General features: G+C 37.9%; 1 protein-coding gene across 9 annotated transcripts in view; it reads right to left on the bottom strand.

The window, feature by feature from the left end:
- Positions 1-12,952, bottom strand: part of adgrb3 (adhesion G protein-coupled receptor B3) — a 98,691-nt gene that overhangs the window by 46,358 nt on the left and 39,381 nt on the right. For 8 of the 9 annotated variants that reach the window (XM_044045381.1, XM_044045386.1, XM_044045384.1 and 5 more), the window contains 5 exons: positions 10,450-10,611; positions 4,768-4,932; positions 3,852-4,016; positions 2,058-2,222; positions 1,439-1,540 (listed from right to left, as the gene is read on the bottom strand). In XM_044045381.1, the coding sequence (XP_043901316.1) occupies positions 1,439-1,540; positions 2,058-2,222; positions 3,852-4,016; positions 4,768-4,932; positions 10,450-10,611 (759 nt within the window). The remainder of the gene's footprint in view (positions 1-1,438; positions 1,541-2,057; positions 2,223-3,851; positions 4,017-4,767; positions 4,933-10,449; positions 10,612-12,952) is intronic. The other variant, XM_044045389.1, reaches the window with a different exon arrangement.

Genomic DNA, 12,952 nt, shown 5'->3' with positions numbered 1-12,952 from the left:
AATCTATAGAGAAATATAAATTCAGTCATAGCTGAACCTTTTCATTTATTGCAATTGAACAGTGGCTTCCTGCCAATAAAGAATATTTTTGTTACAATTTTTTCTAACTCTTGTCCAAGTCATATATATCCACCAAAAGCGAAACTGTCTTCTGATGTGGCCTACATTGAAAGTACATGACATTCACCCCAGCTCATGTACAATGGACGGCGTTACACTGATTTACCACAATCATGTTTTTGCTTCATATTTGCATGCTGTTTATTATATGTTCATTATAACATGACACAGCTTTTCAAAATATAGAAAAAAGCAAAGTATAGAGAAAGCGTTGGGCGTGACAGGATCCAAATTTAGCTGCCATATAAACTCATGGATACGCTTTTGTTTTTTGCTTTGAATATAACAAATTATTGCTTCTCAAAGAGAAAGTAATTAGTGGAGCTTTATGAAAGTGTCTCACAGTGACCCAAAGAACCTTTTCAGTGTAAATCAAATTGTTAATCAGTAAAGGTGTTACATTTCCAACTGCATTACACGGAGTAGAAGGAAAAACACAAAAAGTCCTCAGTGCCAGCTTGAAATAGCTTTGTAGTGCTGAGCAGTTATTAGCCATAAAACTAATGTCAAGTCAGAAAGCTAATGTCATACTAATAAATCTTCCTCGCCATAACTTTGCCGCAGGTAAGCCATCTGTGAATGACAGTGTGTTTGCTGCAGCAACTAATTTACCAGTTAGACATTTTATGGTTGTGGGAGAGAAATGTCAATTTATACCAGAAGTTTTACAACAGCTTAGTGTGTGGGATCAACATGTAACATTAATACCCGACACCAACCCATTGTCCTGCTGTGTTTGTCTGCAAACTGACCTTCACTAGGCACAAACGTAACATGTCACTGTAGCGTTGTCATAGATTGAATCTCACTTTGTTGTGTTGCCTCCTCATCCTTTCTCTTCTTTTGTTTGTTTCATCCTGAACTTTCACCCTCTGCTCTCATGCTCCTCTCCATGCACACATTAAAGCTTCTGTTTTCTGACTGAAAACAGATCTCAGTGTGCTTCTGTTCACAGAAACATTTTTTTCTCCATCCAGTAGACAAGCTGTGCACTGACAGGTTATGTAGGGAGTTGCAAATACGTGTGGTTTCTCCTCAAATGTGGAACTTGACTTTTTGGTACTGTGTGTTGATTTGGCAACCAAAGGCTAGTTAACTCCCACAATATCTATTGTGGCAATAATCTACATAATGAAGCCAAATTACCATCATATGTGTGTACATTTCAGTAAAATTCTACAATTGCAAAATGATAGTAGCACGAAGTTATTGTGATTCAAAGCCAAACCTTGTTACATTCAGGTTTGTCTATCATATTATAGTTTCTGATAGAAAATGTTCTTAATGAGTCTTAAATAAAATAAAAGCGTAAGCTCACCTGTGGCATTGGGCGGGCATCTATTGAAGGCCAGTTCTCCTGAAGGTGTCCGTCGCCACACCATTGACACTGCATAGTCCTCAGGACAAATCTCATATGGTGCTGAAAAGTAAAGTGGATTTCACCTCAGTGCAAGAGCTTTCTGGCATTCACAACATGATGCAACAGTTTCCTCACATTACATTCCAGGGGGAATAGCAATCAAGCCTGCGTGTTGTTAAATATGATCTCGACATTGTCATAAGACGCAAACTCACCTTCAATTCACTATGGGTTCTACATTATAATGCTAATAATCGTCATAATAATTCAGAAAATAATAGGTTGAAAAAGCAAAAGGGGTGATTTTGTAATGTGCACAGTAAGCTTTAATGGTATTTGCAAAACCCAGTATGTCCCATCAGCAGTATCTATTTTTTTCTTAGTTTATTGGAATAAATCCATACTCATTCACCCCCTCCTCTGAATCCACTTATCTGCATCTCCTCTTGAGCCTCTGTTTGAAATGATCTTGTGCGACAAGACATGTCCTTCACTGCACAGATATAATTATCTCCCCACTTTGAATTGGCTTCCCCTCTGGCCACTCAGATTTAAGTCTCATTATCCTTTGGCTCACCTGGACAGCGTTGGTCGCTGCACTTTCGGACTTCTTCTCCAGTGCCATCACACTGCTGACCAGTCACTGCTGCCCCCTGACACACTCGTGCTCGCCGCTGCCATCCGCCATCGCACGACTTTGAGCAGCCACTCCACGGGCCCCAAGGATTCCACTGGCCATTAGCTGAAACAAAAATCACTCTCAGTTAGAAGCAGATGCTTTCAGACGCATACAATTAGCAAATGAACTCACAGAATATTGGATAACATTGGTTTTTTATATGAAATACATTTAACCTTCCAATTAATTTGCGGTCTGTTAATATCACAAAACTGTACAGGATCTCTTGATATCTGAATAATTAAGAGACCGTGTTTTATAAGTAGAGAAGGTGATCTTTGAGTGGTGATTATTTGCCTTGCTTAAATATTAAAACACATTAATGCTGAAGTTTTGAAAAACAGGCTGCATGTTTTATGTCCTTGTAATGAACACTGTTAAATCGTGCATTAGACAAAAAACAGATGTGGCCCCTTTAGCAATGTAGTAAATCACATGCCCTTGTCTGAGCAGAGAGGTACAACACCCAGTGAGCAGGAAACGCACTCTACACTCATTTGAACCTCCACTTACCCCCTACTTCACACATGTGAAGGTGTTTCATGTCCTACAACTAACCTCTGTCAGATCTGCTTCCACAAGAAAAGGAGACAACAGAAACTGCTGTGTTCTGCCGGGTTTAACAATCTACAAGACCCAGAAGATGCTGATCCCCCATGTGTTTCTAAAGAAGTTCCTCCATGTGATTCACAATTCTGGTCCAGCCTTTATTGTAATCATTAGTTTAACAAAATCTTGTTTGGTTTCGTTTTTGAAAATAAGGTTGTTGCATTTTAGTACACCGAGTAACTCAAAGATGTACAGTATTTCACTCTTTCTTGAATAAACATTGACTTCATCTTCAGCAGTTTAGGTTTCACACACCTTCCCACCACACTTGCTAATCGGAGGCGCAGACTGCGTCTCACTAATGTTTGATCTCTCACCTTAGAAACAAATCAGAATTGCTAAAAAGGTCGGGCTCATTAAATGAATAAATTGTATAATGCATCGTCCCACTGCGAGGAAAACAATGGCATCTCCTGCCTCATTACCATGCGCACAAATTAAAAATACATATTCAGGAGCATTTACCAGTGCTTTAGTCATGCAAGAGAGCATAAGGTTGGCTCAGTGGTTATGCAACATTCCCACTGATTTTCAGCAATTGCAGAGGAATCACTTTGCTGCACACATGCCAGTGTAAGACAAAAAAGAACAGCAGTTTTTGCACTGCTTCAGTGAAAATTGCATCAGGAGATTATAAGGGTGCTCAGGCCCTTCACATGATCAAGTCAATTCAAAGCCGGTTGGAGACCATAAGCTGACATCTTTAAGCCTCTAATACATCTATGATGTTGACAGACAGTTTGGACAGATAACCCCAAAATCATGTGAAATGCATCAGTATAACTGGATTTCACAAATCCAATTGGTATAGCATGGCCTTAAATATTATTTTTTATTCTTACAACACAGATTTGCTTGCTACAGGGGGAGAGAAAGAGAACAAAAAACCCTGGCTCAATTAAATCAGACCCCATATTTAATCTTACATTGAGTTAGATATGTAGGTTATTACGGCACTCATTATTTTAATAATCTTTATTGCTACGCGAGACTGGGGAGTGTTTGTGGTTTGTCACACGTCACATCATGGTTTTAAATTTAGACATAAAATCGGACATAGAATTAGGAGGCTCAGGATTTTACCTGTGCAGTCAGGATTATGGCACTCTCTGCTTTCTGCCCAGTGACCGCGACACTCAGATCCCCCATGGGCGGCTGCTGAGCACTGCCTGGTCCTCTGCTGAGTGCCATTGGCACAGGTCACCGAGCAATCGCTCCAAGAGCTCCACTCCTGCCACTGTCCATCCACTGAGGCACCAAACACAACCCAACAAGCATGTCCCGAGTGGAGGGAAAAGAGGGCAGACAGATATGGTAGGAGATATTTAGATCACTATTTCCTCTCAGACTGAAAACCAATAAAACTTTAAATGAAAAAAAAAATCACATTACTAGTTGCAGATTTTGAAGAATTTGTTTGGTTTTAAACAAGTTAAAAGATTTCTGAGAAACAGCCTAAGGCAACATGAAAATAAAACATTGTTTGTTACAGTAGAATAATTTCATATGAAAAATTTTGATTATTACTATGTTAAATGCACAAACTGCAGACACTATTTTCTGCCTGCCTGCCTTCCATCTTCCATGTCAGTGCAGACAGGAACCATCTGGGACTGAGCGGTTTTCACTGAGTCTGTAACCTGCCGAGCCAAGCTAACATTTACTGTGTGGAAAAACCTCATCATCGCTAATCTGCTTACCACTCACAGGCTATTGCTGGTAAGTGATTTGGACGTCAGTATCACAGTATTGACAGGGTTTCCTGAACCGCATTATAGCGTAAACACTATTACTTTAAATGCACCACAAAATGCCGTCCTTTTTTTTACTCACCTCTGCAGTATTGTATTGATTAATGATTTCTAGCGCATGTAAGTGAAACTGTTACTATCCTGAGGAAATCAACTGCTAAAATGATCAATTTTTTCATCTTCTTGCCTTCAGTGATAATTGTTTTCAGTCTTATTATTGATAGAGTAAGAGAGCAGACAGATTATACCTGGGCACAGGGCTATGTTGCAAAGCTTAGTCTGGGTCTCAGGTCCATCACAGGCCCTGCCTCCGTGCTGGGGAGGGGCACACATCCTAGTCCTAGTGCGATGCCCTCGGCCACATGTGAATGAGCACAGGCTCCATGGTGACCACTCCTCCCACACACCGTGTACTGCGGACAAAGAAAAGGCATCAGGCCTATTCAATGTCTCTGTCCCTATACTGTAGCATAAAGAAAACCGTAACAAACTGCACGGAACCATGAATGAAATAAAATCAATCAAAAATAATTAGGAACAAAACTAATGTAAGTGAAATCCCAGAGCGTACAGACAGTGTGTGGATTCACAAGGTCTCATCCACAAGCATAAGTCACCTCCATGCATTTAGCGTTGTTTGTCATGTAAACAGTGACAAACGCTGACCTACAATAATGTTTCATGCAGAGGTAAATTTATACAAAATGGAATATAAAAATATCAATCTCTCATGTGGAGGTTTCACAAGCCATGCGTTTCTAAACTATGAGTCTAAGAGGGACTATAATACCAGTGATCCTTCATGTTGTTGTTTTTTTTTAACCAACAATCATTTAGCAAATTTGTCTTTACGCCAATGTAACAATTGTAGTTAAACACGAGAAAAGAAAGCCATAACCAGGACCTCTGCATTACCACATTTTATATTTTGCATCGAAATGTTCACTCAGTAAAGGTCAGCACACACAGCCCAAATCCAAGAGGAAATTTATCATTTATCAGGGGTGAAAAAAAAGAGATGTGTTTCATATACCGTCCCCTCATTAGATACATATGTATGGTATTTACAGATTCTGAAAGTGTGGTTTCTCAGCTTTCCAACAATGTCTAAACCATGGAAAACCTATTGTAGCTGCACGATGAGTGTGTTCTAATCAACTACAATAGAGCACAGGGGACTGCAATGGAAACAAGAGGCCGATGCTGGGGGCAGCTGTGCATGTACATACAGTATATTTGGACTAAAATAGATTAGATGAGATGAAACTTTATTTTCAATGCACAAAGTACGAGTACTGGGACGACAACATGAAGTGGCCCTCTAAACATGACTTAAGATCTTGCAAATACTAATTTGTTTGCATTGATGTTTCCTCTTTTGAGAGGTCACTGTCAACAGCTTGTGCAGATGCTTATCTGAAGATGCTGCAGAACAATAACTAGACCTTAGTATCTATTGTTGAGTAGTTGGATCAGGGAATCAGGATGATGTCTGTCCCGGCCCTTGTCCCCATAGCTTTGATGCTCTAAGGAAAGTGTCCTTTGGTGGCTGAAGCATTTACTTTGAAAACTTGAGTCACAGCTAGCAACTATGAAACTTCTTTCTGCTATGATTTACAGGCAAGGCCATGAGCAAATAGCACTGTGCTGCAAGGTGAAATTCTCCGACCAATACAAGATGGTGGCCAAGAGCAAATACATTTGTCAAGAGGGTTTTCACTCAAAGCGAGGGTTTGGTTGGCCTTCTCATATCATTTGAGTGAGTTTTGAAGTTTTTTGTTAGCCAAACTTACACATCACAGAAATGGTTTTGGAATCTTTCTGATTCACTGAGTTTTCTGAATCAATACTCCTAATGTCAGATAGTGAGTATTTTCTTATTGAATCATCTGTGATATAAATAAAGATGGATGATTCTTGTAAAGTTATTTTAGAAAATTACTTATTTTACTTGTACCCATGGGATTGTGTCTGTAATTATTGTTTTTTGTTTCGGGTCAGCTTTCCTTTTTTGCTATAACTTTTTTATATTCTAACGATAACTATTATTAAAACAGACATGCAATCACCTCTGCTGATACCAAAACAACTGATGTTTTGTACAGCTGATATGTTAGCATTCACAATTCTATTTGTTGTATTATTATATATATTATATCAATAAGAATTGCCCCTTAAAATGCAGGATGTTGTTTCTTGTTTAACTCTTTGTGTATTTTTATGAAGTGCTCATATAGGCTGATGTTATTATACGTATTAAACACCACCGACAAAACTGTTAATTTCCCAGATGTTTCCCTCGAACACTTAGCCTACATCTGAAGGAGCTGCATTATAACTGTGCTGTTGACCTGAACCCATTAATAATGTGTACACGAGCCACACCTTTAATCTGGGTGACATATTCCATGGCTGAAATAATCACACCATGATGTACCATCATTTATCATGACAAAAGAAATTGTGGCTGCTTCTACATGCTTGGTAAATTTCCCTTTTGTGGCTCTAATGAAGGATTATCTTATCTTTTCTCATCTTGTCTTGTTTTATCTAATGCTTTGGAGTACAGACCACATGTTTGCACATGAAAGGAAATATTTCATTATATATACATATACATTTGTGGCAGTGAACCAATATCTCACCAAAAAGCAAAGGGGTGACTCTTATATGTCAAGTCAAGTCAGTCATATATAATGCTGCCATGCTGCATTATAGTGAAAAGGAAATTTTCATACTTGTTGGAAGTAAAGATGTGATGCCACACAATAATTAATCTGAGCATACATAATCATTTTGTAATCATGGAACAAAAAACATTCTGACTTATTTGAATTTATTTAATCTAATCACAGTCGTCACAGACAGCACTATAGTTCCTGTCGGAAACAGCTTGGGTCACAAACTTGTTTTGGTGGAACATTTTCCCATTGCTTTCAAAATTGTCTATAATTCACATGAAAGAAAATTACTTAAAAAGCTAAAAAGATGTATGATGACTGTGAAATTGCATCTTTCAGTAACAATCTGCAGCATGTAGTATGCAAGATCAGAGAGTTGGCTCGTATTGTAACCTGCGGCAAAGGGGATTTTTTTTTTTCTTCTTCTGAAAATAAGCCGGATGTGCCACCTAAATTAGGCACCCAATGGGAGACTCATACCCACGAGCTACATCCAGTGAGTAAGACTAACTGTGTTATAAGAAATAATAAATGTTAAAGCAACCCTGAGCATCTACTGCCGAGCAACAGCGGCGTCTGCTGCATCCTAATTAATCAGAGTGGGCTCACAGTTCTGAACATTTTAGCTGTTTTCACATGCAGAAAACAAAGCTCATCAATCACTTCACCGCAGCTCTGATTCTGTAGCCCCAGTAACTGCACTGAAACACAGCAGCACGGTGTATGTTCATAAGTCCATGTGACGTTTTATTGCTGGATGTCAGAGACGGTTGCTGCTGTCTTTTTTTATATGACAGTTTAGCGATACTCTCTTTTCACCTGATTCTAGCAATTAAAGGTCGGTGTGTAACATTTATTGGATTTATTGGCAGAAACTGAAAATACCCATGCGTGTATTGGTATGGGTGTATAATATAAAATATAAATAGCTTGATTGCCATATCATTAGAATAAGACAGTTATATGTACTTTAGACAAGGTCCTTGCTTTGGGAAAAGGGAAGAGTGAATGGAGAAGTCCTCTGTTTTGCTACAGTCTACATCCTCACCATTAGATGTCTCTTAATTCTTACGAATTGGATTGTATCATTCAATCATAAGCACGCATGAGATCGCACCTTCTCAACCAGCTGCATAGCACAAAAAATACACGCTTTCAGGGCACAGAGTGGAAATGAAAGCAGCAACATATTCCTTATTGCAAATCACTGTAATTTCAAAATGATTGTAGAGCTGTTACTTTTAAGGTCACATAGCTGTGTAATGTACAAATAAAAGAAAGTAAAGCTCTCCATTTCGAGAAATGTAATCATGCCGTCATGTCATCTCTGTTTCCCTGCTCATTATAATTCTTGTTTACATGTGTAGTGTTTAGGAGTCTTTGGTTGATGCATTTGAGATGGTGTGATAGCAACAATTAGTTGTTCTTATTTCTGAAGTAGAATTATATTAAATTGTGATACTGGCCTCATAAAATAATGTCACACTAATTCTGCCTGGGCGTTGCATATTTGCACTGGAATTACTGAAGAAAAAAGTCAAATATTAACAGAACTGCTGCAGACTGAACTGCTGTTCTTCATAAGAAAGGAGAACATGGAGCCACTGGTGCAGGTTTTAATGGAGGGCTTCTCATTTTTTTTTCCTAAAATGCAGATGCAGTGTCCCAGAATTTCATCAAGCTATGTCTTCGGTGACAGTGGCAATCGGGTGAAATTCCTTTGAGACAAAATTTATGTGTCTGTTCAAGCATACTCTCTTTTGGAGATATTCTCATAACTTGGCTTTCTCCAGACATGTTGAAGAAAGCTGACTGATCAGTCTGCCTTTCAGAATATTAGATATAGACTCTGTTTCCTGTGGCACCATGCCAGGTGGGATTTTTTTTGGAGCAGTTTGCTACTGCAACCGCGTATGGTTTGTGCTATATCAGCTCTATGATCCCAGTTTTAATAAAAGTAAGTGGAGAGAAGCATCATGGTATTCCTGATATTACAGGCAATGTCATTTATCAACACTGCAGGACTATAGTATATTTGAAATAAAATATACTAAAATCTCATGAGACAATGTGATAAATTAAGAGCAGAGACATTTTAGAAATGAAAGAGATTGTCATCTTGTAACCTTATTTCTTATTTTCTCTAAAAAAAAAAAGTCCAAAGAGTCCTGTCTCAGTCAAAGTCTTGTCAGAATTGCGGTGCAGGTTTCCCAGAGTTATTTGATGATAACTGTTTCTGTTTCATTATGTGAAAGAAACTTGTGCATCCACAATTAGCCACAGGCAAACCCCAAGTGTTTTTTCAGGTTTTGAGATTAATCACAGACGGTAATAAACTTCCATGGGCAGCTCTGTACGTTATGATTCTAAATTAATAATAATTCCTAATGCAAATTTATGCATATACCTGGAATTGGGCTGTGCAGGGCTTTTTTTCATTCTTTTTTTTTTTTTTAAGCGAAACTAGAGATTTAATGCTGCGTGAGTTAAATATTAATGCCAATAGAGAAGCCTCACCAAGGCTGATATTTAGAAAGTATTTCCTGGAATTATTCATTCTCCTGTTAGCATTTAGAGTTCATTCTTTCCTTCATTTACACATCACATCTAAAAGTGAAGCGCAGAGTGACAAAAGGAACTGACTGAACCTGACTTCAGAATCTAATTACGACAGACACCTCTTTGTCTGCTTAAAAACTGAGAACAATTGAAAATGGCGACTTGTTTGAAACGAAAACCTGTCCAAATGGATGTAGTCAGACACACATTAGCCCTCTGTAGTTAACAGTCAGAAAAGCAAGTGCTGATACCACACGACCACTGACTCATCCGCCATACACTCATGGGTTATAGAAGACGCCTTGCAGCGTGTTTAAAGGAACGCTGTCAAGCTATTTTAAAATGCACAGCTGACCTTCAAGAAGCGAAGCTGATGACATATCAGTATCTACCGCTCCCAGAGCTCCATGCAGAACCACATATCATTAAACCATTTCACTGCTGATGAATTGCCCAACAGTTATATGGGATGGAGAACACAAAAGTGAATATGAAAAAAAGACATTCACAAATAAACATTAAAAAGGAATCATCAGATTAGTATTAATAGTTACACCTACAGTAATGGTAATAACACATTCTTTAATAGAAACATTGAAAAGTTTGTTAAAAACATTGCAACACATTTCCCTCCATGTAAACAACAGATGAGCAAAACATTAATATTCAAGAATCTGCGGCTAACACTACCTGGACAAGGGGCAGTGTTATTGCAAACCCTTGATTCTCTTAAAGGGCCGCTGCAGTGAGTTCCGTATGGTGAGACACATGTTCTTGTTCGCACCTGCGACCCTTGACCGCATGTTACAGAGCATGAGCTCCACTGGGACCACTCCTCTGCACCTGATTCACCTGTGTGGGAGAAGGGTGACACTAGTTAAATGCAGCAATATGGTCCTTGGGCAGGGCTAACAGGGTGAGGTTGGGGCAAGGTGGGCGGGGTAGATTAAATTAGGAAGAGGCCAACATAGTTCATGTTGGGTAGAAATGGGGCCTTGGGAATTTACAAAAACACTATTGTACATCCTGTACTAACTTTATGTGATCTTTGATAAATACTGAATTGGCGGCATTCATTAATTTTGACTGCTGATTATTTATATATGCCGCCAAAAAAGTGTTTTGTGTCCGCAATCACTGGGAGTTACAGCGTCAGCAGACATCTTTATAGTGTGAGATTAAAATCACATTTATGCAAAGATCACAAAAAAGGCTTAGCAATGATTATAAGGATGATTATAGTAGACATTGTTGTATCTAACCGTTTCACTTCATTTAAACATTTATGTATATAATCGTGCATTTCAATGAGACTCAATAATAACATGTTTAAAAAAAAAACAAAAAACGTGTGAAAAGCAGCTCAAACGAAAATGAAAGAAACCCATAATAACATGGTGACATGCAAGAAAGACAACATCAGAGAAAATAAAATGGATTTTAATGGGTGTTAGTTCAGAGAGAGAGAGAGAGAGAGTTCTGAGTTATGGATTTCCTTGCACTGCAGCAAACTATCTAGTTTCCTTGACAACAGTGGAGCAAACTCTTTGTTTTAGATGATGGCTTGAAATTATTTCCTCATCTGTCTTAACCAGTGAAGTCATAGAAATGGGGGGGACTGAGAAGGTACAGTATAGCTGCTTTTATTCAGCAGGTCACAGCTACTTGTATGTGTGTGAATGTCTAACATTCAAATTCCCATTTGGAAATTTGGCGATCAGGTTTTGAAATAAACGCTTTACATAAGCATATTGTTATTGGATACATATTTGTTTGCAGTCAGTATAAGATGGCCATAGCTGTAAATATTAATAAGAAGAAATGGCATTAAGCCTTTCAATCTTCATGGCCTAAAAAAAAGGTCGAAGATAAAACAAAGTCATGAAGCTGAACATTATAAAGAGGTGGTGAGTGAGTTCCAACGCCATGAAAAGAAGAGAATTGGTGACAAGTTAGTGGGCAGTCAGATCCCTACATCAGAGTTGTCACCAAATAATTGATTACTGTTGATTATGCTAAACGCTCAGGTGAAGTGTTCTTTCTCTTTGAGGCCTTTTGTCTATGAAGAATCCTTAATTGCAGAGAGAAATGTTGTCAAGTGCAGCTCTGAATACATTTATGTTATCTGAAGTCATCGAATCACATTTGAATTTCTGAGCACAATATGCTTCAAAGTAGTTTCCCAAAAAGAAAATGTTGTGTGAGGGACACACATATTCAGCCGAATAGGAATCTAAAACCTGCTCTTAATATTTGCAGATCATAAAATAGACTGAAAGGTGGATCAATTTGTTAAATGAGGCCATACAGGGAGAGTAAATTGTGTGAGAATGATGAGAAACAGAAGGGCACAATGCGACGGGACAGGGAAACAACATATCTACAGCTTGTGTAAAATGGAGTGGTGTTAATGAGTATATGTTAGTACCAGTTTGTGACCACAGTATGTATGTATGGAGTAATGCAACATAAAATGGCAATGAAAGGATTCAAAAAATATGACAGCAATTCAGATTGAACAATACATGAAAAAAAAATGAAAAAATTTTCCAAAAGTGAAAGTAAATAATAAATAATAATCTCATTAACATCTAAACACTTAGATTTAAACCCACCCGTAAAAAAGAAATCTCTAAAACAGATTAAAAGCAAAAGTTCCCAAATAATGGGAGGAAATTAAGGTTCTGCTTTAACATTGCTGTTACTCATTCCAATACTTTGTAATTCTATTAAAAATGCAAAAGTGGCATGTTGTAAATGTCATTTATTTGAATGAATGAATTTAGATTTCGGCGCTTTATGCTACATTTAATTAAGTCACATAGCTTCATTTTATCTCTAAGGGCAGAATCTATCAGTTCAACTTTTGCCAAGTATGTGTTTCATATTTGGCTGCGGGGGGTGAGTTTTTCATCAAATGACATTTAATTCCTCACGCCTTGAAGGAAACTATTAACTACATCACAGCCTTCGTTTTAAACTTGTGTTTAATTTACGCTATATGAATATACTGTATGGTTTATCCAACTCAGTATGTGACAAAAACAAACAGACCCACAAAACCCAATTATGTTCTATAGTCAAAGTAAATACTGCGATAAATGGGGAATTTATCTTCCTAGTTCATATGTAGCAATAGAGAATGAGTAAGAAAAAATAATAATAATAATAATGCAAAAACATTTCCACTTAA

Source organism: Solea senegalensis, linkage group LG15, assembly GCF_019176455.1.
Source record: "Solea senegalensis isolate Sse05_10M linkage group LG15, IFAPA_SoseM_1, whole genome shotgun sequence".
NCBI lineage: Eukaryota > Metazoa > Chordata > Actinopteri > Pleuronectiformes > Soleidae > Solea > Solea senegalensis.
Note: the sequence above shows the minus strand (reverse complement) of the source record. Positions and strands in the feature narration are given on the sequence as shown.